Here is a 25,076-nt window from a genome sequence, read left to right as displayed (position 1 = left end):
TTCTCAACAACAATTACAGTTTTAAAAGGTGAATAAAATTGTGCAGCCATCGACTGCAATGGAGGGTGGACATTTTTCCTCAAGAATTATACGTCTCTTTGCAAGGATAGTAGAGAAAGTGCGTCCTGCACTGATCTGGACTAGAGGTTGACCGATTAATCGAAATGGCCAATTTAATTATGGCCAATTTCAAGTTTTCATAACAATCGGTAATCTGCATTTTTGGACGCCGATTATATTGCAATCCACAAGGAGACTGCGTGGCAGGCTGACCATCTGTTACGTGAGTGCAGGCTGCAAGGAGCCTTGCTAGCTAGCATTAAACTTAGCTTATAACCTTTTATTTAACTAGGCAATAAGAACAAATTCTTATTATCAATGACGGCCTAGGAACAGTGGGGTAACTGCCTGTTCAGGGGCAGAACGACTTATTTGTACCTTGTCAGCTCGGGGATTTGAACTTGCAACCCTCCGGTTACTAGTCCAACTCTCTAACCACAAGGCTACCCTGATGCCCCATAACATAATCACTAGGTAACTACACATGGTTGATTATATTACTAGTTTAACTAGCCTGTCCTGCGTTGCATATAATCAATGCGGTGCCTGAAATTGTGTCAATTCTCTTGCATTCACTGTTAGCAGTCAGGGTATATGCAGCAGTTTGGGTCGCCTGGCTCGTTGCGAACTGTGTGAAGACCATTTCTTCCTAACAAAGACTAATTCATTTTCCAGAATTATACGGAATTGTGACATAACATTGAAGGTTGTGCAATGTAACAGCAATATTTAGACTTAGGGTTGCCATCTGTTAGATAAAATACGGAACGGTTCCGTATTTCACTGGAAGAATAAACGTTTGGTTTTCGAAATTATAGTTTCCGGATTTTACCATATTAATGACCTAAGGCTTGTATTTCTGTGTGCTTATTATATTACAATTAAGTCTGATATAGCAGTACTAGGCAGCAGCAGGCTCGTAAGCATTCATTTAAACTGCACTTTCCTCTGTTTGCTTGAAGCATAGCGCTGTTTGACTTCAAGCCTATCAACTCCTGAGATTAGGCTGGCAATACTATGTTGCCTATAAGAGCATCCAATAGTCAAAGGTTAATGAAATACAAATGGTATAGAGGGAAATAGTCCTATAATTCCTATAATAACTTCAACCTAAAACTTCTTACCTGGGAATATTGGAACCACCAGCTGTCATATGTTCTCACGTTCTGAGCAAGGAACTTAAACATTAGCTTTTTTACATAGCACATATTCCACTTTTACTTTATTCTCCAACACTTTTGTATTATTTAAACCAAATTGAACGTGTTTCATTATTATAAATAAAAATCTGCCGATTTTTAATCGGTATCGGCTTTTTTTGGTCCTCCCAATTATCGGTATCGGCGTTGAAAAATCATAATCGGTCGACCCCTAGTCTGGACACCATTAACCCAGTAGGTGGTAGGCCAAAAAGGGCCCCCTGAGGGCACAGTTATACATTGACTCCAAAAATGTTATATTGTTGCAAAAACGCTGGACCAAAACATATGAGTAAGCGCTGCAGAAGCCTCTCTACATCGGTCACATAGGGTCTAGGTTTGGATACCTTTTACTTAGCCTGGACTTAGTCCAATAGATTTGGTGTAGCAGCTTGACCTGAACAAGTGCATGTCTAGCACAAATAGACAATGGATGAACCCTCTCAACAATACTTCCATTCCTCATCTGAGAATTCATTGTTCAGATCATCTTCCCATTTTGTTTTGATGTACTTACAAGTTGCGTACCTGAAGATAATGAAATACATATAGGAAGAGCAATGTTTTTCACTTGTTTGTCAAGTGAAGCAAAATTATTGTTCAGAAAAAGATCCAATACATGAACACCTTTACTCTGCCTTACATCAAATTCTATGTCTTCACATGATGGGGGGGGGGGAGACATATGGTTATTGTGTAGGGACATGCTGAGTGAAGCTGAAAATGTTGTCAATTGGATCCATATTCTCATAGGTTGTTTAACGATGGGATTAGATGTGTACCTGGATATCGGCAAAGGTAAGGGTGAACATTAGTGTGTCACAGGCTGATTCTTCCATTTTCACTGTTAGGTTCTAATTCTCAGAGTGAAACACTCTCAAAGCTTAACCAAGTTTATTATTTCCAGAGGATGAATGGGCTGCATTAGACAAACATTTTCACACAATCACTGATATTTAACCGTTCCTCCTACCCATCTGTACAAACATTGTTCTTTACTGCTAGGCAGGACACTAGTGATACGGGCCATAAACCTTTATTTCTCCCTTAAGGTGACCTGACCTCAACCCCCCCCCTCCATCACCAATCCAAGGCTCCCTCCGCTTATCAATGCCTGCGACATGTAATCGCTTCCCTGCACTCCAAGCTTAGTTGCACACACTATATACCTTCCTCCTATAAGCATTAACTTCTGGTGTAGACCCTCTAAACCTCAGCACTCCCTCAGTGACATGAATAAGTATATTTCCTATTCTCAGAACCCAACAACACCAAAGAGGGATGACTTGAATAATTGAGATTCAACCCAGTACATACTATTTCTGATGTTGGCAGACCAGTTGTAGAACTGTACAATGAATGAGGTAATAACTTGATCTAGAAAGAAAAAACTGTAACACATTGAAATAGTTGAATAAACCTTGGAAAGACATTCATTTCACAGTATTTATGCTTCCAGATAGTGAAAGGGGAGAAGCGACCAGCGCTCAAAGACAAGTTTCGTATGTTATTGTAGCTTTGTAAAGTTCGCCTTAAGGTCTTTAAAGTGGTGGGTAACTGAAACACCCAGATATGTGAATTTGTTTGACCCTTTTGAATGGAAGTGTAGCCAAACTGGTGGATCCATCATGTGGAAGAATACAAAACATTTCACATTTATGCAGATTCAGTTTATACACAGATAATTCCCTCAAGATTTCAAGAGTATTTTAAACCATTAGTGCAGATACAGTTGAAGTCGGAAGTTCAAAAAATGTAAACTCAGTTTTTCACAATTCCAGACATTTAATCCTACTAAACATTCCCTGTTTTAGGTCAGTTGGGATCACCACTTTATTTTAAGAAAGTGAAATGTCAGAATAATAGTGATTTATTTCAGCTTTTATTTCATCACATTCCCAGTGTGTCAGAAGTTTACATACACCCAATTAGTATTTGGTAGCATTGCCGTTAAATTGTTTAACTTGGGTCAAACGTTTCGGTAGCCTCCCACAAGCTTCCCACAAATAAGTTTTGGCCCATTCCTCCTGACAGAGCTGGTGTAACTGAGTCAGATTTGTAGGCCTCCTTGTTCGTACACACTTTTTCAGTTCTGCCCACAAATTTTCTATAGGATTGAGGTCCGGGCTTTGTGATGGCCACTCCAATGCCTTGACTTTGTTGTCCTTAAGCCATTTTGCCACAACTTTGGAAGTATGCTTGGGGTCATTGTCCATTTAGAAGACCCATTTGCGACCAAGCTTTAACATGTCTTGCGATGTTTCTTCAATATATCCACATAATTTTCCTTTCCTCATGATGCCATCTATTTTGTGAAGTGCACCAGTCCCTCCTGCAGCAAAGTACCCCCACAACACGATGCTGCGACTCCCGTGCTTCACGGTTGGGATGGTGTTCTTCGGCTTGCAAGCGTCCCCCTTTTCCCTCCAAACATAACGATGGTCATTTTGGCCAAACGGTTCTATTTCTTGTTTCATCAGACCAGAGGACATTTCTCCAAAAAGTATGATATTTGTCCCCATGCCATAGTCTGGCTTTTTTATGGTGGTTTTGGAGCTGTGGCTTCTTCCTTGCTGAATGGACTTTCAGGTTATGTCGATATAGGACTCGTTTTACTGTGGGCATAGATACTTTTGTACCTGTTTCCTCCAGCATCTTCACAAGGTCTTTTGCTGTTGTTCTGGGACTGATTTGCCCTTTTCGCAACAAAGTATGTTCATCTCTAGGAGACCGAACGCGTCTGTTTCCTGAGTGGTGTGATGGCTGTGTGGTCCCATGGTGTTTACACTTCCGTACTATTGTTTGTACAGTTGACCGTGGTACCTTCAGGCGTTTGGCAATTGCTCCCAATGATGAACCAGACTTGTGGAGATCTACAATTGTTTTGAGGTCTTGGCTGATTTCTTTTGCTTTTCCCATGAGTTTGAAGGTAGGCCTTGAAATACATCAACAGGTACACCTCCAATTGACTCAAATTATATCAATTAGCCTATCAGAAGCTTTTAAAGCCATGACATAATTTTCTGGAATTTTCCAAGCTGTTTAAAGGCACAGTCAACTTGGTGTATGTAAACTTCTGACCCACTGGAATTGTGATACAGTGAAATAATCTGTTTGTAAAAAATTGTGTCATGCACAAGGTTGATGTCCTAACCGACTTGCCAAAACTATAGTTTGTAAACAAGAATTTTGTGGAGTGGCTGAAAAACGAGTTTTAATGACTCGAACCTAAGTGTATGTAAACTTCCGACCAACTGTAACATTGTATTAGAGATAAATACAAGTATATCATCAGCATAAAGTGAGATTTTGTGTTCGAGATGACCTCTTATCACCTCTTTCACTACCTCACTGCTACGTAGAGCGCTGGCTAGTGGCTCCATGGCTATAGAAAAAAGGAGTGGAGACATCGAACAGTACTTCCCAGTGGAACGTTGTAAAGGAAAAGTACTCAGAAAAGAAAGATGCTGTTCAATCTGAAGCCAGTGGAGATTTGTATATGATTTTAACCCATGAAATAAATGCATCTCCAAAACCAAAGCATTTTAATGCTTTGATTAAATAATCCCCTTCTACGGTCATGCTTTTTGTGCATCCATCGAAATAATTATTTCTGTGTTTGCAGAGGGTGGAGTATATATAATATTAAACGGGCGTCTCAAATTAAGAAAATAGTGTCTGATCGGGGTTGATTTATAGAAGTCTCAAGGCAAAGGGCTAGGGCTTTAGCTAATATTTTAGTCTACATCGGAAGCGAGAGGCTTTTAGGAGGCACACTCGAGGGGGATCCTTATCTTTTAGAATGATTTCTGTTGTGGCTTGGTAGAGATTTCGTATTAAAGGAGTGGGAGAAGGCTGAGGCTAAAAGCGGTAACTGTTTAGCAAATGTCTTAAAAAATTCAGCTGAGAACCCATCTGGTCCTAGTGCTTTGCTGTTCTTTAAAGACTGAGTTGAAACATTTCTAATGTGGTAAGTGTTTTTTCAAGATCCATTCTCACTTTGTCGTTTAGCTTTGGTATTGGTAAACTTCAGAGGAAAGCGTCTGTCAATGGGGAATCTCCAGAGTCTTCAGTGCGATTATATAAAACAAAGAGTTCTTAAACAGATTATTGATTACGACTATCATTTGAAATCTTCCCTGCTTCGATACGAAGCTGGGGTATTGGGTCAAACATTTAGTTCGACTTGATTTCTAACTAATTGTAAAGAGTCTAGTTCTGTACAGGTCAGGGGAGGGGGAGATGGAGTACTCATGATCAGTACTCATGATCAGTTTGCTGAATACGGTCTTTAATCTCAGCCACCTTTGTACGTTTTCTTGTTTTTGTTGGCTGAGTATGAGATTCTGTACATGAATAATAGCTTTCCCATAGAATAGAGGAGAAATATCAGGAGTCTTATTGACTTCCACGAAAGACCATTTGAGCTGTGAAAAAATCAACAAACTTTGTTCAGTGAGTTAGGGCACCGGGAAACAAATTGTATTGCTTTGTTGTGGGAAATAGTGCCCACCATGCATCATCAAACACCAAATTGTTCTAAAAATGACAATATACAGTGCATTCGGGAAGTATTGTGACCCTTCACTTTCCCACATTTTGTTACTTTACAGCCTTATTCTAAAATGGATTAAATAAAACATTTCTCATCAATCTGCAATACCCCATAAAGACAAAGCAAAAACAGGTTTAGAAAATGTATACAAATAAAAATTACAAACCTTATTAAAATAACTATTCAGACCCTTTGCTATGAGCTTGAAATTGAGCTCAGGTGCATCCTGTTTCCATTGGTCATTCTTGATGTTTCTACAACTTGATTGGAGTACACCTGTTGTAAATTCAATTGATTGGACAGGATTTGGAATGGCACACACCTGTCTATGGAATGTCTCACAGTTGACAGTGCATGTCAGGGCAAAAGCCAAGACATGAGGTTGAAGGAATGGTCCATAGAGCTCAGAGACAGGATTGTGTCGAGGCACAGATCTATGGAAGGGTACCAAAAAATCATTGAAGGACCCCAAGAACACTGTGGACTCAGTTCTTAAATGGAAGAAGTTTGGAACCACCAAGACTCTACCGAGAGCTGGCCGTCCGGCCAAACTGCGCAATCGGGGGAGAAGGGCCTTGGTCTAGGAGGTGACCAAGAACCAAAGGTCACTCTGACATAGCTCCAGTTCTTCTGTGATGGGGGAGCCTTCCAGAAGGACAACCATCTCTGCAGCACTCCACCAATCAGGCCTTTATGGTAGAGTGGCCAGACGGAAGCCACTCCTCAATAACAGGCACGTGACGGAAGCCACTCCTCAGTAACAGGCACGTGACAGAAGCCACTCCTCAGTAACAGGAACGTGACAGAAGCCACTCCTCAGTAACGGGCACGTGACAGAAGCCACTCCTCAGTAACAGGCACGTGACAGAAGCCACTCCTCAGTAACAGGCACGTGACAGAAGCCACTCCTCAGTAACAGGCACGTGACAGAAGCCACTCCTCAGTAACAGGCACGTGACAGAAGCCACTCCTCAGTAACAGGCACGTGACAGAAGCCACTCCTCAGTAACAGGCACGTGACAGAAGCCACTCCTCAGTAACAGGCACGTGACAAGCCACTCCTCAAGGCCACAGAAGCCACTCCTCAGTAACAGGCACGTGACAGAAGCCACTCCTCAGTAACAGGCACGTGACAGAAGCCACTCCTCAGTAACAGGCACGTGACAGAAGCCACTCCTCAGTAACAGGCACGTGACAGAAGCCACTCCTCAGTAACAGGCACGTGACAGAAGCCACTCCTCAGTAACAGGCACGTGACAGAAGCCACTCCTCAGTAACAGGCACGTGACAGAAGCCACTCCTCAGTAACAGGCACGTGACAGAAGCCACTCCTCAGTAACAGGCACGTGACAGAAGCCACTCCTCAGTAACAGGCACGTGACAGAAGCCACTCCTCAGTAACAGGCACGTGACAGAAGCCACTCCTCAGTAACAGGCACGTGACAGAAGCCACTCCTCAGTAACAGGCACGTGACAGAAGCCACTCCTCAGTAACAGGCACGTGACAGAAGCCACTCCTCAGTAACAGGCACGTGACAGCCTGCTTGGAGTTTACCATAAGGAACGTAAAGGACTCTGACCACGAGAAACAATTATTCTCTCGTCTGATGAAACTAAGACTGAACTCTTTTGGCCTGAGCGCTCAGGACCTCAGACTGGGGCGAAGGTTCAGCTTCCAACAGAAGAACAACCCTAAGCATACAGCCAAGGCATAGCCATTAAAAATACAACCAACTTGACAGAGCATGAAGAATTTTGAAAGAATGTGCAAATATTGTACAATCCAGGTGTGCAAAGCTCATAGACTTGATCATAAAGACTCAGTTAGTCACTGCCAAAGGTGGTCTTCTGATATTATCTATCGATTTGAATTGACTTTATTTGGGACTACAGGGGAGGGATAAAACTGGTTGTGCAGTTTGTTATAGGGCCCGTTCTCTACTGATGTGGGGGAGAGAGACTTTTCCGCAAAAGGTAGACAACTGAGAGATGCCATGCATAAAATGTTTTTATGTGTAACAAGACAAGACAGAAAATAAGTGGTAAATAATTAGAAAATAGAACAGAATATGATGCTGGTCAACAGATGCCATACGTAAAAGGTTTGTTTGTTTCCTGTGTGTAAAAAAAACAACTAAATATTAAGTACGTAAAACAGTAAATGTGTTCCATTATTTAAAGAATTTGATGCACTGATTAAGGCTACTCTTAAAGCACTTAAAATGAACTTCTAGCTAAATTGAATTTGAATGAAAGTGAGTTTATAAGATTATAATTGTTTGCCATTGTTCTTATACCGATTTTAGGAAGATGGAAATGTCTGATCCCCTTGTAAATACCCTTTTTCTAATGTGGCCCTTGCCTATAATATAGGCCCAATATCATTATTTTGTTTGCCATTGTCATCTAAAACTTAAATTTGTATCATTGGCAGTAATCTAGTAAGTATAGGGCCCGAGGCTATTTCTGGCATATAGGTGGAGATCAAATTCATTTTGGCTAGACATCCATTGTGCTGCATACATCTGAGACCTGTGAACTATGCTGTTACCTCTGATGTCCACCAGTTGTCAGTGTCACTCCTCTAATCAGCCTCCTCCATCTACTGCTCACTGGACAATCTCCCTGATAGGTTGTTTGCCTGCTGGTTTTGAAGGAAGAGGAGAGAGCGGGAGAGAGAGAGGACAAAACGTAGCCCTATACTGTGTAAATATTCCCCACGGGGTCTATTGAAGTGGTTTAGAGTCTAGAGATATGCTGTACTCGTTGGAACTGGGAGGAGACCAGTGGACAGTTATGTAATGTCAGCACATAAGCTAGGGCTGGGCGATATGGTCTAAAACCATTATCTCACATTTTTTGAAAAGTGTGGGCAATTCACGATATAACTTGATTTAAAAATATATCTATATATTATCTCTAAATTAGCTTTGCTGTACAATGTAAAGGTCAAATACACTGCATTTTAAAACAGTCAGCAATAATCAAATTAATTCAGAGCTTGTTTAATCTAAATAGTTTTAATTGCTTTTTTTTCAATCACTGATCTGGCTTTCAGGTCTGTCTATAAAAATGACCTTTTTGTTACAAATGTAACCAGAACCATGGAAAATGCACCTTCACGAATAATGTAGCAGGCATAAACAATCTCTCAAGCACAAGTTTAGCCAACTTGGATCTAGGTATAATTTCACAAGCTCTGAATTCAGCAAACAAGGAAAAACAGTTGAATTGTTATGAACACAACATTCTGTCCATCTCCAACTATTTGAACAGCATGCTAGCCTGTCCACTTTGTTCAGATGTTGAAATCAAGTGGCCTACCTTATTTATCAGAATGGGAACGAGTGGCAAATTCCTTAATTATTTTATGCCTATTTCACATTTATAAAACAGACTTAACATTGAATATAATAATCTTTATATGACTAAAATGCTGCTAGCGATACGTGGTACCTTAATGTGCGCGTGACAAACTAAGCGTTCAGTTTCCAGAATGATTGTTCATTGGTAGATCTGTTTTAGTAGTGTCTGCTCTGCTCGAAATTTGAGTAGTTGAAATATAAACAGGGTAGGGATCGAAAGGTTAATTTCTCCTCTATTACAGTCCAATAATGTCTCCATTTGTTTCGGTGTCCATATAACCAATTCTGTTGGAGTAAACCTAGAATGCAAATAGCGAGTTGAAACCGTTTGTCAGAGAGGAAGAAGGTACTCTCACCTTTGTTGTGGTAGAGGGAAGGGCTTGGGAGAAATAGGCGAAGCGAGAGGTTTCACTCTCGCCAAAATAAGCCCAATGCGTTTTGATGTGCTTATTTTGAACCTAAGCTTGTTGCATGCCCCTTCTTTGGGACAACAACTCCCATTGTTAGGGTGGCGACATCATTATATACAGATCTCTGGTGTAAATGGGAACGTGCACAGAAAGAGCAAATTAGACCAGACCAAAAAAGACAACATGAGAACAAGCGGACATAAACGCACATAAATACTTAACCTAGATTCTGCAATACAGGCATTTTAGAATATAGTGCAAAAACATTCATTCGGATTAATTCGATATCGCCTAGCCCTACTTTGAGCCTGGGAAACACCTGCAGGGTGACTGTTTTGATTGATTTAAGGATGATTAACCATGACAAAACCACACCCTGGCCTCAGTCTGCCTCTGAATGTATGGAACACAATGTATGCCTATTTATGGTAATGATGTAGTGTTGATTTAGATTAAGCTGAGTGAGGATAGACCCTATGGCTCTGGCTTGAATGAGTCAGCAGGCTTAGGGACTAGAGAAAGAACGAGAGCAAGAGGGTGTGTGGGGTGACTCACAGGTGGCATATTATATGGCCATTTTATTAGGAAGTGCTTTTCTGTGGTGTAACGGTGTGTAGCCTACACACAGGAACAACCATTTGTTTTGCTCTACCCTCCCCTTTGGCCTAGTCACTGGTCCTGCCCTTGCCTAACCCAAAACCCCTCATACATCAACACATACACACTATTTGTGTATTATACAGACATATTTACTGTAAACCTATGGGAAATTCCATGGCAATGGAATTACGTTGAAACTCAGATTTTTCACTTTAAAATGTATACCAACAACCATTGATTTCAAAGTTTAACAAACCATACAACTCTGCACAAGGAACACTTAACAATTTTCACTGAACATTTTTCAAAAACACATTTACACGAATAACTGTGCAGACATGCATTTGGTTACAGAATGAAACAGATTTTACAATCATTCTTCCAGTACATTACATTTACATTTAAGTCATTTAGCAGACGCTCTTATGTGTTTTTGTGACATTTTCTGTAGAAATTGTTCATTGATTTGTTAGACTTTGAAATTATGTTTTACCTTTTATAAAGTGAAAAATCTGAGTCTGCATAATTTCGTTGTTCGGAAGTGGCTTGTGGCACAGTCGCACAATTGTAGATCCGTGTGTGTACTGTACTATATGTTCATCTGTTTGTCTCCCTCTCTTTTTTCCATGTTCTCTCCTGACCTGCCCTTTCGCTACCCAACTGTAGGTAAGAGTTCTCTTCCTCTGCCATTACATTAAACTGTGATGTGTGTTAAATGTTAATTTAAGACTCCACTTTGACCACTTGACAGCGTTGACCAGTAATGGCATCAGATGGTGGACCCCAAATGGCCCCGGACCCCATGTATTTACTGACTACTGCAGGCCTCTGGCTAAAGCATTCTAACTGTTCTGCAGGGATGCATTGCTGTAAAAGGGGCTGTCCTTTCAACACTCAGTAAGAGTCACAGCTGACCGGTTCAAACCGGTCGCATCCACCCACACACAACAGCTCCTCTCTCTCGCTCCATCCCTCTAGCTTTTTCTTCCTTTGTTATTCTCTCTTTCTCTGTCCCTCTGGCCTCTGCTTTCTCAATATCATAATATATAAACACTCATATGCGCACAGCAGCTACATTGGCCTCAACAGTAGTAGATAGGCTGTAGGTTGTATCTGTGAGTGTGTTACAACTCAGGACATAGGACACAGGCCAGTGTCTTGAGTTAATTAGCAAAGAAATACCTTGTTGTGGTTTTCTGTGAAAGTAGTAGCATACCGTTAGATGGACTCATTCTCTCAATCTGTTAGTGGTCCATAAATACACACTCGAGGTAAATATACAGTTGAAGTCGGAAGTTTACACACACCTTAGCCAAATGCATTTAAACTCTGTTTTTCACAATTCCTGACATTTAATCCTAGTAAAAATTCCCTGTCTTAAGTCAGTTAGGATCACCACTTTATTTTAGAATGTGAAATATCAGAATAATAGCAGTGATTTATTTCAGCTTTTATTTTTTTCATCACATTCCCAGTGGATCAGAAGTTTACATACACTTAATCAGTATTTGGTAGCATAGCCGTTAAATTGTTTAACTTGGATCAAACGTTTCAGGTAGCCTTCCACAAGCTTCCCACAATAAGTTGGGTGAATTTTGTCCCATTCCTCTTGACAGAGCTGGTGTAACTGAGTCAGGTTTGTAGGCCTCCTTTGCTCGCACACACTTTTTCAGTTCTGCCCACAAGTTTTCTATGGGATTGATCGCCACTCCAATACCTTGACTTTGTTATCCTTACGCCATTTTGCCACAACTTTGGAAGTATTCTTTGTGACCAAGCTTTAACTTCCTGACTGATGTCTTGAGCTGTTGCTTCAATATATTTTTCCATCCTCATGATGCCATCTATTTTGTGAAGTGCACCAGTCCCTCCTGCAGCAATGCACCCCCACCATGATGCTGCCACCCCCGTGCTTCACAGTTGGGATGGTGTTCTTCGACTTGCAAGCCTCTCCCTTTTTCCTCCAAATATAACGATGGTCATTATGGCCAAACGGTTCTATTTTTATTTCGTGTGACTCACTGGAATTGTGATAAAGTGAATTATAAGTGAAATCTGTCTGTAAACAATTGTTGGAAAAATGACTTGTGTAATGCACAAAGTTGATGTCCTAACCGAAATTATAGTTTGTTAGCAATACATTTGTGGAGTGGTTGAAAAACGACTTTTAATGACTCCAACCTAAGTGTATGTAAACTTCCGTAGTCCATGTATGGCGCTGCAGCCACTGAGCTGTGTGTGGGATCACGTACTTCTTATGTTAGCCCCCTGTCGTCACTGCCTTTGGCCTTGACGCAGTCTCTAGTTAATCCACTCAGTTCTCTCTCTCGCTCTCGCTCTCTGCCACATAGATGTGTTTAGCAGATGTTATTGTGGGTGTAATGTACCAGTTTTCACTCTTCCACCTGCTGTTTAGGTTTTCTACAGGTCCCTTTTCTCACACAGTGAACAATGGAGGATTTGAGAGGGAGCAATGACTGCTCTGTGTGCATCATTTAATGTGTAGATGTAATTTCTCCTATATTCTGGCCTGACAGACCTATGGAGACTGGGTGTATTGGAGCATGTAATCAGGAGCTCGTTCAGGGAGAACTATTATTATGAAGACCTTTTCAACTGTCAAAACAGTAGCAAGTTCTAAATGCATGCACAACCAAGAGGTTCCCCAGTAAACATTCGGTGCTGCGGCATTCCATCATTTCTAGCTAGCTAGTTAGTTGGCTTGCTAGCACAAAATGACAAGTTCATTTTTCTTGAGCCAACCGAAAAAACGAAGAAACTAGTTCTATACACACACGGACTTGTTGCTATCAGATCTACTAAACAAAATCATCAATGTTTATTTCCTGTTTTATCTGTTTGCTCTGGTGGTGTGGGCTACACTTGGCTAGCACAGAAATAACCACATAGCTAGCGGAATGTGACGGTACAGAAAGCTGTTTAACCTGGTTATTCAGCTAGATAGATGAAGTTCTCTCACGACAGCCAACAATATAACTAATTGTTTACATCAAAAGTTGGCTAGCAGCAGTACAATCAACCTCTTCCCCCCCCCCGTCACCAATCTCTCTCCTAGGTCTTTGTTTGCTTCCTCCAAAACGCAACTATATTTTACCCAGGTGTATTGCCCACTTAGTTTCAACAAACATACTGTAATTTTAATGAACTGCTAGCTTGTGCTAGGCATGTATTATCAACTTCACGTTACGAGACCTAGCTAGTGGTAATAATTGTGAACTGCATATTAATTACACCAGGATGATATATAACATGAAGCAAACAAATGACAAATTAACCTTAAAATATTCCATTCTGCACACCCTCATGATAGTGATATTTGCTAATGTCTCTCTCCTGAGCATGTCATCCTTAAGGCCTACCTTCATTACAAGGGTGGGGCTTGCACTAATCCATTTCATGACAGCATGTACAGTAGCTGGCGTCCTTCAACATGGTTAGCCTAGTTAATTGTCTGATAAAAAAACAAAAACCCACAGTTATCTTGCCAGTATCAGCAAATTATTTCCCACACGCACACAAGTTCTCAGATGTGCTTTTCCTATTTCTAATTGTATCATTTAAAATGGAGAAAACATCTCAACAAAATGTAAACAATGTGTGAGGATTTGTTAATCCTGTTTCATTATAGAAATGACAAGGCACATGTACAAGTGCATTTGACATGCCCACAAGGCCAATAAAAATCCCATCATACAGTGCCTTCGGAAAGTATTCAGACCTCGTGACCTTTTCCACATTTTGTTACGTTGCAGCCTTATTCTAAAATTGATTAAATCATTATTTTCCCTCAACCTATGCACAATAACCCATAATGAAAAGTCGTTTTGAATTTTTTTTGTTGAGCGTTGCTTGAAAAACTATTTTCAGGTCTCTCCAGAGATGTTTGATCAGGTTCAGGTCCGGGCTTTGGCTGAGCCAGTCAAGGACATTCCGAGACTTGTCCTGAAGCCACTACTGCGTTGTCTTGGCGGCATGCTTAGGGTTGTTTTCATGTTCGCCCCCAGTCTGAGGTCTTGAGTGCTCTGGAGCATGTTTTCATCAAGGATCCCCACAGCATGATGCTGCCATCACTATGCTTCACCGTAGGGATGGTGCCAGGTTTCCTCCTGATATTACGCTTGACATTCAGGCCAAAGAGTTCAATCTTGGTTTCATCAGACCAGAGAATATTGTTTCTCATGGTCTGAGAGTCTTTAGGTGCCTTTTGGCAAACTCCAAGCGGGCTGTCATGTGCCTTTTACTGAAGAGTTGCTTCTGTCTGGCTATTCAGCCATAAAGGCCTGATTGGTGCAGTGCTGCAGAGATGGTTGTCCTTCTGGAAGGTTCTTCCATCTCCATAGTGGAACTCTGGAGCTCTGTCAGAGTGACCATCGGGTTCTTGGTCACCTCCCTGACCAAGGCCCTTCTCCACCGATTGCTCAGTTTGGCCGGGTGGCCAGCTCTAGGAGTCTTGGCGGTTCCAAACTTCTTCCAATTGAAAATGGCCACTATGTTCTTGGGCACCTTCAATGAGGCAGAAATGTGTTGGTATCCTACCCCAGATCTGTTGCCTCAACACAATCCTGTCTTGGAGCTATACAGTCAATTCCTTCGACCTCGTGGCTTGGTTTTTGCTCTGACATGCACGGTCAACTGTGAGATCTTTATATAGACATGTATGTGCCTTTACAAATCATGTCCAATCAATTTAATTTTTCAAGTTGTAGAAACCTCTCTGATGACCAATGAGGATGGAAAAAGGATGCACCTAAGCTCAATTTCGAGTCATGGCAAATGGCCTTAATAGTTACGTAAATAAGGTATTTCTGTTTATTTGTATTAAATTTGCAAACATTTCTAAAAACCTGTTTTCGCTTTGTCATTTTGGGGTAGAATTTTAGAAAAAGGCTGAAACGTAACAAAATGTGGAGAAAGTCAAGGGGTCTGAATACTTTGCGAAGGCACTGTATGTCTGCGTAAGAAAATCTTACATCCACTTTAACCAAGAGGGTAGAGCACGCATAGTGGAGGCAATAGACAACCTGGAGAGTGACTACAGTGAAGTGCCACTTTTTTTCCATGGTCTGCAAAGTAGCCATGTGATGTATGAGTTTCATCCCTGTATGGATGGCCGGGACATGAACCCTGACCAAATTACACTTGTAGCTAGCATGCCAACCACTGGAGAGTGTAGCTGAATGAAGAAAATCTGAGCAAATTTGCAGGAAGAGATCCTCCTGCAGCAGAGATGCTTAGGCAGGAGGAGACACTACTTCAAATTTCAGGGGGTATTACATCAGTGGCTGCTAGAACTCACCTGCAGCTTATCTCTGTGTGCAGTCACACCCCTTTCACCACCACCTATGCTACGGACAGTGTAACTCAGCTGCAGACTGTGTGATCTGAGTCAATGTAGCAGAATGAAATACCCGCAATGTATTCTGTGGGTGCTATATTTGCTCTGCTCGGAGAAGGTGAGTGTAGCGAGTGTATAGTACACGTGAGCTAGTTGACAGGTGAGTGCTAGGCTCTTAATTCATCCTTCCTCTATTGCTCTACACATTAGTGAAGAATAATAGAAGGGAGGGACCTTGTACATTCTCCACCAATACAGTTGCGATACAATACAGGTGAGGAGATGGGATGCGAGTAGTAAGGAAAGACCAAGTGAGACACAACTCTAGGAGCCTTCATTGTGGTGATGTCACCCGCTCTGAGACCTAAAGTTCTGTTATCCTAGCCCAACCAAGTCCATAGTTTTGGTAGGATAATGGACGCTGCTTTGTGGGTGCTGTTGTGGACAGAGGTTGAATCCTAGGTCAGCCACACAGGGATTGTAAAACCCACACCAATGATCAAGTACATCAGCTGCAGCTGCAAATCTGTTCAATATCACTAGACAAAAGGAAAGTGAATGTCAACCAATTAAAACCGATACACAGGGAATGTTCGATGACCAAAAAAGGACGTCTATGTAAATGGTTAGTGGGTTTAGACAATAATCTTACTCCAAAACAAGAGAAAATTGAATAGTTAAATTATTTTCTAATCGAAATAATAAGCAGAATGTCAGGGTTGAACAGAAACATCTGCACCCAGTAGCTAGGTTGCCATGCATGTTTTATGTCTATGCATTGTTACTTTTAACAGTATTTTTGTAGTCCTACAACCAATTTTAACAGTAAACCAATAGCATATATAACCCATTGGAGATATACCCTTCAGTCTCTCCAGGACTTGGGACTTTCTTTGAGACCTTTGTCCACAGACAGGTTTTTAACAGCTTTCACAGGGCTCTGTATCTGAGGTTAGGAAACAGAAATTAGACCAGGACTTGCTTCATCAAGTGATATAACATTTGATATTTTGTTGCACTTGTGTTTTTGTATTGTGTTCTCTCTTTTGGACTGGAAGTGTGTTCATTAGATAGCTAGTTTAGCTACTAGCTAAGTAGCTAACATGTTTTTTTTTTTAGCAGATCATGCTAAAAAGTACTAATATTGGATGGCTGTCTATTTATCTCTAGCTAGCTGACGTTACCTAGAATAGATGTTTCTAAAGAAACAGACCTGTGTGCTACACGTCATCTTGGCGCAGCCACCTCCTGCTTCTGAAGTTACTAGCCATGCAGGCTACGCAACCCGCTGCCATGCTTCTTTGGCTGCTGACCTGTTGCACCCTCGACAACTACTGTGATTATTATTATTTGACCATGCTGGTCATTTTTGAACATCTTGGCCATGTTCTTATCTCCACCCGGCACAGCCAGAAGAGGACTGGCAACCCCTCATAGTCTGGTTCCTCTCTAGGTTTCTTCCTAGGGAGTTTTTCCTAGCCACTGTGCTTCTTTGCCTGCATTGTTTGCTGTTTGGGGTTGTAGGCTGAGTTTCTGTACAGCACTTTGAGATATCAGCTGATGTAAGAAGGGCTATATAAATACATTTGATTGAACTTTCATTTTCAAAAATGGATTTGTCTCTGGACTTAAGGACCACCCCACCCACGAATACTGTGGTCAAAACCATGAGAAAACAACTAGACTAAGTTAGCTAGTTTAGCTGGCTAGCTGTTTGCAAATGCACCAAAAGTGTTTGGGTTTCTGCAGTTCATTTCTGCTGTTCTTCAAAAAGTTGTTAAAAAGGTCTACAACATGGACCACAGCTTATAACACAACGTTATGCTAAGTGCTGCTTGCAGTAGTCCCTTAGTTAAACCACTTTGTAACGTCCTTGTCCAATAATGTGCAGATGGATACTTATTATTAGGCTATACTGTAGCATTTCAGAGAACCAGTGAGGAAAAGTCACATTGAGACCCTCTGGCTCAGAATTTTGAGGCTCTGTTAGGCATGTTTGTGTCTCTTGGTAGTAGCCTATCTTTGTTTTCTCTGTGTGCATGAGTATTCAAGTCTGATAGAGCGAATGATAAGTGGGTATATCACTGAGCCCCAGTAGTTAATGTGTCTCTGTGAGAGGGCATGGATGGGCTGGGTGATTGCTGCTGCCCACTTCCATCTTATGTCCTCTCTATACCCTCTGCCCTCAGCTCTCTGCTGTGTCATGGAGCTGTAGTTTGGAAAGCTATTTGGCTGCCCTTCTCTCCCTCCATCCAAACCGGAGTGTACCGGTTTCCCACTACTGTTCCAGTCAGAAGTAGGACAGAGCAGGGCAATTCCACGGTAACGGAATTACGCTTTGACTCATTCACTTTAAAATGTATGTCACACAAATATTATCGAAATGTAACCCACCATACAAATCTATGCACAAGGACTACATTTAACAATTTCTACTGAAATGTACAAAAATGACTTTAGTGCAAGAAATGTACAGATACAATCTTTGGTAACGGAATTACAGTAAAATCTCCCTCAGGTTTTTTAAAAATGTAACCATGGTTTCCAAAGACTGTTAAATATCTGCTTCGAATTAAGATTTATAGATGTCTGCAGAAAGAATGGGATGTCAGCTATGACATGGCACCTTGAGTTTGAAGAAATCTCTTTTGGTTATTGAAGTGAAGTGGATTTACACCTTGTAATGGAATTATGGTAATGGAATTACATCATGGATTCCTGATCTCTACTACACAGAAATGCAGAATTATGGATATGAATGTCATTCTCATGTTTCACAAATCTGGTCATCACAGCAGATCACAGTAGACTACAGTGCAGTACAATACAGCAGGGTAGAGTTTAGTGCAGTACAGTACAATATACTGTACTACTTTTCTGTACAGTATTGTACTGTGCTCTACTCATTGTACTGCAATGTACTGTGCTATCCAAACTTGTGAAACATAATTCTATGATGGGTTCAGATTTGGTCCGGTTCGTCTGTGGACGGTAACATCAAGGCCAGGGTGGAGTGACCATATCGCAACTACTTTTCAACGTTGTTGATGTCCGGTGTTGGTCAGTGCTCAGTGGGTGTGGATGCTGGTCACAGTGAATGGAAATAGTGGGCTCATGGCTAGGTGTCAGTAAGAGCTGGGAAGAGGTGATATTAACTGGAGGGAGGGGTTGTCCAGACTGTTTTAACTCTCTTGGTTTGACAACCAGATAACAGAAAGAGTAAGAAAACAGCTATGAGTTGAACATAACAGTATGCCAGTAGAAGGGAGGATGTAACGGAGTTACGAGTTTTAATCACTTAATAATTCATGAATAAAATTGGTATCAGTAAAATCGCTATGATTGGTAGGTCTTTCATTATTTGTTACTCTGTGAACTTTCATTATCCTCCCTCATGATGGAGAGAAATTAAAAAAATATCTTAAAAATATGCAGCGTTTTGGTAACGGAATTACAAGGCAATATTTCTTAAAGAAGGCAATCAATTTAACTAAATATGTGTTGATATTCTGTGAACATTGTGTTTTGATGCATTTCTGATACCTTTTTAAGACTTTTTCTGGTAGATGTTTTCTACAAACCCTTTTCCATATGTTTATCCAGAAATCAAAGCCATTACTTATGCCTCATTTTTCAGATGGGGGGGAAAAAGGGATAACTGTATATGCCTTAATTTCCCAAAAATCGATACTCTTAGCTTTCATTTGACACCCAATTTGATATGCTGGACCAGACAGATGGACAGATGAAGAGAGGGATGGATTGGGTGGGAGGGCAGGGGGAGTTTGAGCTGTAAATCTGGTAGTGTAGTAAGTGTTATTTTTGGGGATCTCCATTAGAGGTCGACCGATTATGATTTTTCAACGGCGATACCGATTATTGGAGGACCAAAAAAGTCGATACCGATTTAATCGGTCGATTTGTTTAAAAAAAAATATGGATGTATATATATTTTAAAAAAAATATGTGTGTGTATATATATATATATATACTTTTTTTTTGTAATAATGACAATTACAACAATACTGAATGAACACTTATTTTAACTTAATATAAAACATCAATAAAATCAATTTAGCCTCAAATAAATAATGAAACATGTTCAATTTGGTTTAAATAATGCAAAAACAAAGTATGTGCCATGTAAAATATGTGCCATGGTAAAAAGCTAATGTTTAAGTTCCTTGCTCAAAACATGAGAACATATGAAAGTTGGTGGTTCCTTTTAACATGAGACTTAAATATTCCAAGGTAAGAGGTTTTAGGTTGTAGTTACTATAGTTATTTATAGGACTATTTCTCTCTATACTATTTGTATTTCATATACCTTTGACTATTGGATGTTCTTATAGGCACTTTAGTATTGCCAGTGTAACAGTATAGCTTCCGTCCCTCTCCTCACCCCTACCTGGGCTCAAACCAGGAACACTCGAAGCATCGTTACCCATCGCCCCACAAAAGCCGAGCCTTTGGTCATTAATAAGATTGAATCCAGAAACTATCATTTCTAAAACAAAACGTTTATTATTTCAGTGAAATACGGAGCCTTTCGGTATTTTATTTCCCTAAGTCTAAATATTCTTGTTACATTGCACAACCTTCAATGTATGTCATAATTACGTAAAATTATGTCAAATTAGTTCGCAATGAGCCAGGCAGCCCAAACTATTGCATATACCCTGACTCTGCGTGCAATGAACGCAAGAGAAATTATCATTTCGCCTGGTTAATATTGCGTGCTAAACTGGATTAGTAGTTATAACTAGTGATTATGATAGTTTTTTTAAAGATTCGTTTAATGCTAGCTAGCAATTTACCTTGGCTTCTACTGCATTTGCGTAACAGGCAGGCTACTCGTGGAGTACAATGGTTAGAGCGTTGGACTAGTTAACTGTGCGGTTGTAAGATTGGAAGTGAAAATCTGTCGTTCTTTCCCTGAACACAGGCAGTTAACCCACAGTTCATAGGCCGTCATTGAAAATAAGAATGTGTTCTTAACTGACTTGCCTAGTTAAATAAAGGTATAAAAATAATAATTGTAAATCGGCGCCCAAAAATACCGATTTCCGATTATTATGAAAACTTGAAATCGGCCATTCCGATTAATCGGTCGACCTCTAATCTCCATGAGCTGTTGTGATAGCAGCAGCTACTCATCCTGGGGTCCAGACAAAACATGAAACATGAAGTTATACAGAACATTAATAGACCAGAACAGCTCAAGGATAGCACTACATACAAATGAAATCCCCTAGTTCGGACACAGAGGTGATATTGTGGAGAATTGAGATTAGAATGGGGATGTTGTATTTGAGGAGGTTAGAGATAAACACGAACATTATGTATGGGGAGGTTTGGCCTTGCTTTTCTGAAATATCACACAGAGTTCTGACTAGTCTGTGTACTTAACTCACTCCACACCCTATTCTTTCTACTCTCTTGTGTATGTCAGTGGGGGATGGGTTGTGTGTTTTTATTGCAGTTTTGTGTTCTGAAGTCTCCTTGCCGATGCCAGGTAAAAGCTGCTCAGTAGAACATGAGCTGCACAGGAGTACAGAGCACATCACACAAATACGGACATGCATGCATGAACACACTACCCGCTAACAGAGCAACAGTCCACAAGAACACAATGCCTCCAACTTATAGTACACTTGACACGTGTGTTTGCTCTAGTTCTAAAGAATCTTTGGGAAAAGCACAAAGCCTGTCCAATGCATTTAAAAGCAGGTGGCTGGTTTACACTCTACGTCAGGCATGGGCAAAGGCCGGCCCAGGGGCCGTATGCGTAATCATGCTCCGGTCACATGAAGAATTTGCGATTGTAAAGTTTTGAAGAATGTATTTGTTATTCAAATTAAAAGCCCAATGAATACTCACCTTTGTGTCATGATTTAACTCCCACCGCTTGTGGGACTTTTATTTTGAAGGCACGTATAAATAACTGCATAAGGACAGACAGTGACTGACAGGCTGACACACACGTCAGTTGCAAATAGTAGCTAGCTAGAAATTGTGCTAAAATTAGTTTTTCAAAGGAAAGTAGACAATGAATGTAGGGTGTTCCAGCCAAGAGTGGACATCGAAATATTTATTTATTGAGGTATCAGGTAAAGCTGTGTGCAGAGAGAGCATTGCTATCTTGAAAGACTACAACTTGTCCTGACACTTCCAGACAAAGCATGCAGAGAAATATAGGAATATGTCTTCTGAGCAGAGGGCATCGAAAGAGTTGCTTTCTCAGTTGCATAAGGACTTTTGACAACTGCATTCAGAAAACGACGGAATTGCGAGAGCTAGCTATGTACTGTCCCATAAAAGTGATAAAGATGGCAAGCATTTCGCTGAGGGCAAATGAATTAAATAATTTTTTGACTCTGCAGCAGTACTTTGCCCCGACAAAAAAAAGTTTCTCTGTCAAGACGAACAGTGACATGGCGTGTTGAGGACTTCGCAGAGAATATGGAACAACAGTTGAAAGACGAGGTAAATGATTTCACCTATTTCTCCTTGGCCCTGGATGAGAGCAGTGATGCATGTGACACAAGGCATAACCCCAGACTGTGCAATTACAGAGGAGCTTGCTTCAGTGCAGTCAATGAAGAACACAACCACAGGGAAATATTTATTGGAGGAGGTTAATAAGTGTGTGGCAAAGCTGGGACTGAGTATTGAAAGGTTATCCTGTGTGACCACTGATGGGTGCCCAAACTTGACAGAAAAAAACATTAGCCTTTTGAAAAGGATACAACATCAAGTAGCTGAGCTGAACCCAGATCAGAAAATAATTTTCCAGCATTGCATTTTTCATCAGAAGGTGCTCTGTAAATGTGTTCTGAAAATGAGCCATGTTGTGGATACAGTCACTAAAGTGGTAAACTTCTTAAGAGCAAAATCATTAAACCACAACCAGTTTGTCTCACTGTTGGAAGAGACAGAGTCGGGTCATGCAGAGCTCCCCTTCCACACAAATGTGAGATGGCTGAGCTTGGGGAAGGTGCTTAAAAGGGTGTGGGATCTGAAGTCGGAGATTGCTGAGTTTTTGCAAATGGAAGGAAATATGTGGAATTCCATCAACTGCAAGATAAAGAATGGTTGGCTGATTTTTCCTTCACTGTGGACATCATGGCTCTCATGAATGAACTGAATTCCAAACTACAAGGGAAGGTCCTTTTTGCACATTAGATGTACAGCCTTGTCAGCCTTCAAGGGAAAATGACTCATCCTGACCTGCCAAGTAGAAGCCAACAATCTCACCCACCTTCTGACACTACTAGTCTGTTCCCTATCAGATGACCAGCGGGAGAAGTATACATCGCTGCTGTGTGCTTTGGACAGTGAATGTTGAGGATTTCAAAGTGTTGGGAAATTACATGCTGTTGGTTTCCTCTCCTTTCACCTTCAATGTGGATAATGCTTCTGACCTGCAACTTGAGCTTATCGATCTTCAGAGTGATGCAGTGATTGGAGAACTTTTCAAACACTGATGAGGTTCTATGCATCTCTTGATGAACAAAACTTTCCAAAGATTAGGAGTTCTGCTCAGATGTTTGTACTGTTTGGGTCAACCTATGTATGTGAACAGAATATAACACGTCAAGGCACAGATAATCTCTTACTGACTCTCACCTCTCAGCAATCCTGCCCATAGCGACGACAGAAACTATACCTGACTTCACTGCTCTAGTCAATGCCCACCAGAGAGTTGATTGAGTCGTTTTAAATGTAATGTTGAGTGCTCTCTCTCTCTCGTGTTTTTGTGCATACCTGTTAACAAGAGTTCTGTCCGTGGTGCTGAATGCACAGTGTACTTTTCCCTCCGTGTAGTTCATTGCATGTTTAATAATGAAAATACCTACCAAAAGGAGAATGTGGATGGGGTTTATTTCTGTGCGTGTTAAAGAATAAAATGAGTAGCATATCTGGATGTGATTTCCAGTAGATCTCTGTCAACAGTCATACACATGTATAATCCTGTAATATGATTCTGGCCCGCGGTGGAAAATAATTGTCCAGGCCTGCTCTACATGAATGGAACACATCTGCCCTCAGCTTAACCCTTCTGTTAACTGTGGCAGGTAATATGGCTGCGTTCTCACAGGCAGCCCAAGTCTATTTTCTTTTCAGATCTGGTTTGCCAAAATACCTATTTGTGAAAAAATCTGCCTAATTGTGTGTGAGAGCTTGTATGTGCTGATTTGGCATTGTTGATTACTGACACACTGTTCATTTAGATTGTTTATACTGACACTATATTGATGAGGATCTGTACTAGGTTACTTCACATGAATACTGTATGATTATTTAATTTTTTTACGCATTTTTATCTAGACTTATCCAGTCTAATTTCCCAGTAAAGAAAAACAATTTGTACATAATATATTATGGATTATGATCTATTATCTGGTTCAAACCAGCAGGTAGTGTGAAGGCCTGGTCTGGATTTACAATCACAAACCATCCATCTGCCCCGTCTGTCTCGTGTGTGTGTGTGTCCAGGTTAGTGTGGAAGGGCCAACCAATCCTGTTTGATTAAGCTATCACGCAGGGGGTCCACATAATGCACTATAACATGTGACTGACCCCTAACACTTGATGAGTGTGCAGTATTATACATCCAACTCAGCTTAGCCCACCCAATCCCCTCAGCTGCTGCAGTGGAAGTAATGTTCTGGTTTGTCTAGCCGTCTGGAGTTAGAACATCATGTTCTAGGCCAATGTATAGAGCCCCCCCCTCCTTCTTTCCCTCTCCTCTTCCCTCTAGCGTCATCGTCCCCTCTCCCATCGCCCCAAATCGGACAGCTCTGCCATTGTCTCTGTGGATAAGCCCCAGTTCATACCACACACACATTGATGTGGCCTAGCTGTGTTGGTGGTTACATGTGGAGGGGAGCAGCAGTTGGTTCTAGGCTTTAGTAAAGCCCCCCCCCGTGTCACTTCTCACATCAACAGCCCAGTGGCTCCACACAGACTGACTGGAGGGACACCACTGTTACAGATGCAGGCACGACTGATTGTCTCTGTCCCGCTTTCTGTCCCCCTCTCTCTTTCTGCTTTCTGTCCCCCTCTCTCTTTCTGCTTTCTGTCCCCCTCTCTCTTTTTGCTTTCTGTCCCCCTCTCTCTTTCTGCTCTCTGTCCCCCTCTCTCTTTCTGCTCTCTGTCCCCCTCTCGCTTTCTGTCCCCCTCTCGCTTTCTGCTTTCTGTCTTCCCTCTTTCTGTTGCCCCTCCTCTCTTCATGGTTCATGTAAGAATTGCCAGCTTTTCCACCCCAGATCTTCCTCTCTGAGCGCTGTGTGTTCAACAGGTCTTTGAGCAGTGCATCATGTGTTTGTGTTTTCGGAGTGTTAGTCCTGCTAATACCAGGTTTCACGCCACATTAGTCATACCTGCTGCTCTTGTTTTTCTTACAAACACCTTTCTTAGTAGACCTGTACTGATCTTAATGTTTGAGCATACTTGTTGAATGGTGGGCTGTAAAGCTCTATCGGAACCTATCAAGATGTATTGGATCCAGTTGACCACATGATGTTT

The 25,076-nt window shown here is 41.2% G+C and overlaps 1 protein-coding gene across 3 annotated transcripts in view; it reads left to right on the top strand.

The window, feature by feature from the left end:
• The window catches only part of tsc22d1 (TSC22 domain family, member 1), a 60,326-nt gene that overhangs the window by 16,812 nt on the left and 18,438 nt on the right, over positions 1–25,076 (top strand). Inside the window, exon 2 of one of the 3 annotated variants that reach the window (XM_029638254.2) lies at positions 10,941–12,243. The exons of the other annotated variants lie outside the window; for them this stretch is intronic. Coding sequence (XP_029494114.2) covers positions 10,941–10,953 — 13 coding nt within the window. The 3' untranslated portion in view covers positions 10,954–12,243. Of the gene's footprint in view, positions 1–10,940; positions 12,244–25,076 lie in introns of those variants that run through there. 3 annotated transcript variants of the gene reach the window in all.

Source organism: Oncorhynchus nerka, linkage group LG3, assembly GCF_034236695.1.
Source record: "Oncorhynchus nerka isolate Pitt River linkage group LG3, Oner_Uvic_2.0, whole genome shotgun sequence".
Taxonomy (NCBI): Eukaryota; Metazoa; Chordata; class Actinopteri; order Salmoniformes; family Salmonidae; genus Oncorhynchus; species Oncorhynchus nerka.
This window is presented reverse-complemented; position numbering and strand designations above follow the sequence as displayed.